Genomic DNA, 2,815 nt, shown 5'->3' on the forward strand with positions numbered 1-2,815 from the left:
AGCTTCAGGCTCTGTTGTTTGGCGTCAGTCTGGTCTGAAGTGACACGGCTCCTCTGGTCCACGTAAGCGTCGGTAACGGTCCGTTTCCAGCACTTTAGGAAGCTGAAATGTCAAAGTTTCAGTCATGAATGTTCTTAACTGTGAGAGGAGAAGCTCTGCTGGTGTCTCTGTGAATAAATATGAAACAGCGACAGGTTTAGCGGCAGTTAGCAGCTGTCAGCAGCAGTTAGCAGCAGTTAGCAACTGTTAGCCGTGAGTCTGTTTCAGGTCCAGCTTCAGACTCGAACCCTTGACGTGTTTCAGTGTTGTCTCCTCCATGAACGTGGTTTTCTACATGTTGTCTTTGATCTTGTGGATTTTAACTCTGATTGTGGTTAATTAAAGTCCTCTTCACTTCATAGCCAAATGTATGTGGACACCTGGACATTAACAGTCATATGAACATGTCCTGCCTCCAGTAAGTGGCTGAGGTGTCCATACACTTTGGACCTTAAAGATGATGTGTCTTCCCCTCCTCTCCTTCCTCTCCAACAGTTTTTCAGGTTGCATTGGTTTATTGTGGCCTGTTTTCTCTCCAGATGACGAAGATGCTGCCGTTGTTTGTGGTCCTGGTTCTGTTTGGTCTGGGCTCAGGAGAGGAGGGAGCCCGTCTGCTGGCCTCTAAGTCCCTGCTGAACCGCTATGCCGTGGAGGGCCGTGATCTCACCCTGCAGTACAACATCTACAACGTGGGCTCCAGGTCAGGACGGAGTACTCTCCTCTAGCTGAAGCTGTGAATAATCTGTTATTTAATATAAGTGCTCCTTGTTCTGATCAGTGCAGCCATATTGTTCATCAATATTTACTTAGTTGCTCAGTCAGGTATACCATGAGATACATGGCTGTCTAACTGAGTGCCCTCCTCTCGTCTGTCTCTGCAGCGCTGCCCTGGAAGTGGAGCTGTCGGATGATTCCTTTCCCCCTGAAGACTTTGGAATAGTTTCAGGAATGTTGAACGTTAAATGGGACAGGATCGCACCGTATCCTTGAGTCTGAATGTCTTCTTACCCTGTGTTTGTTGTTGGTTGTTGTTGGTAGATTAAAGGGAGAAAAAGACAGATTCACACTGATTTCATCCTTTGTCAACCATCAGATAACCTCTGGGTGTCTCTGTTAGCTGCCACTTGTTTGCAAATGAAACAGAGCATGGAAAAGTGAAATGATGACTCATCAGTATCACAGACAGCTGAAGTGATGAGACAGAGAAGGTGAAGCACTGTGGGATCTTTGAGAGACATGTGAAGTTTCTGAGGGGGCAGAGATCAGTGGAGAAGTTTCCATTAAACAGGTCGAAGCTTCATTTAGGACGTCACACAGAGAGAACAGCTTGAAGCCCAAATCTCTGACACACATCTCTGATGCAGCTGAAACACTCAACAGTAGGTCGGACTGTAGGAACATTATCTCTGAGAGTTGATTTCAGGTTGGTGAAGCTGGACGCTCCATCTTTTTTCAAGTTGTCAGCTTTAACTCAGGAACGTTCAGAGCCAGCAACGTCTCCCACACGGTGGTGCTGCGCCCCCTGAAGGCCGGGTACTTCAACTTCACCTCTGCCTCCGTCAGCTACCTGGCCCAGGAGGGAGGACAAGTCGTGGTAAAAGCAGTTGATTATCCTCATGGATCACAGCAGTTCAACATGTAGTGAAGTGAAGGAAACTGAACTGTTTGTTTGTCCGTCCTGCAGGTTGGCTACACCAGCGCCCCCGGCCAGGGAGGCATCCTGGCTCAGAGGGAGTTCGACCGCCGCTTCTCCCCACATTATGTAAGTGTTCAGACTGATGATCAGAGCAGCAGAAACCCAGTGAACCGAACATCTACACTGCTAGACCCAGGAACACTGCTGACAAATCTATTTTATTTTGATATGAGCTGGGCTCTTTATATCCATGGAATGTCTAGTACATCTACAGTATTACACAATTACACTGTGATTCACTGTGACATGAATTATGTAAAAAATTATGATTTAAAAATACAAGGTTGCAGATTTGAAATCAGTCGGCTTTGAGACGTGGTCTTGATTGATTTGGTTAACCTTTATTTAGAACTGTAACACACAGTATTGTACAAATTTTATTTTTATTTTCAAGCCCGGCCTCTCAAACGTGTTCATGTAAATAAACAGCCAATCAGCATTATTAGATCTCGAACCAAACATGCTGCATGACGCTGATGAGACTTACTCATTTTCACCTTTGGTACCAATCAGAAAAACATTTTTCAATCCTCGATAGAATCAATTTATGATGTTTGAAGCCTAAATACAATCAGCAGAAGTGATAAGCTAATGTTAGGCTATAAACCAACTACACCACGGTCACATGACTTCAACGTCACCACCACTAAACTTCACCTTGTGGTTTGATTAGCTCTGACCTCTTCTAGCAAAGCCTCCAGAATAACTGTACAGGTGAGGTGTAGGTAGGCGTTCCTAATAAACTGAGGCTGCTTTAAAGAGATCAGGTAAAGACTTTGATCCTGTCGTCAACATTGGTACACTGTGCAGTTTATAGTTGCAGATGATACATGAGGATTTACATTCGAATGGCACTTAGACATTCACAAAGGAAGAGAACTGTTTTTGTTTTTTGGACTGACCCTTGAACCTTCCCTCACTTCCTGTTCTCCAGCTGGACTGGGCAGCCTTCGGTGTGATGACTCTGCCCTCCATCGGCATCCCTCTGCTCCTCTGGTACTCCAGCAAAAGGAAGTACGACTCACCAAAGGCCAAGAAGAACTGAGAGGACACTGGGGTTAAGGCTTGGGGTTAAGGCTT

General features: G+C 45.5%; 1 protein-coding gene across 1 annotated transcript; it reads left to right on the plus strand.

Annotated features, from left to right (window-relative positions):
* The first annotated feature begins 546 nt into the window (after positions 1–546).
* On the plus strand, positions 547–2,809 carry ssr2 (signal sequence receptor, beta). The gene is made up of 5 exons (XM_023399238.2): positions 547–739; positions 921–1,019; positions 1,525–1,633; positions 1,724–1,801; positions 2,670–2,809. The coding sequence occupies exons 1-5, from the start codon at positions 579–581 to the stop codon at positions 2,778–2,780; spliced, it is 558 nt and encodes a 185-aa protein (XP_023255006.1). The 5' UTR covers positions 547–578; the 3' UTR covers positions 2,781–2,809.
* The last annotated feature ends 6 nt before the right edge of the window (positions 2,810–2,815 follow it).

Source organism: Seriola lalandi, unplaced genomic scaffold (assembly GCF_002814215.2).
Source record: "Seriola lalandi dorsalis isolate HSWRI2012SDOR001 ecotype SW California unplaced genomic scaffold, Sedor1 jcf7180002051039, whole genome shotgun sequence".
NCBI classification, from domain to species: Eukaryota; Metazoa; Chordata; class Actinopteri; order Carangiformes; family Carangidae; genus Seriola; species Seriola lalandi.

Bases quoted from the DNA above. Each gene is read 5' to 3' on its own strand.
- ssr2 (XM_023399238.2), top strand. From the start codon at position 579: ATGACGAAGATGCTGCCGTTGTTTGTGGTCCTGGTTCTGTTTGGTCTG. The intron at 740-920 runs GTCAGGACGGAG...CTGTCTCTGCAG, and splicing joins ATCTACAACGTGGGCTCCAG to CGCTGCCCTGGAAGTGGAGC. The intron at 1,802-2,669 runs GTAAGTGTTCAG...CCTGTTCTCCAG, and splicing joins GCCGCTTCTCCCCACATTAT to CTGGACTGGGCAGCCTTCGG.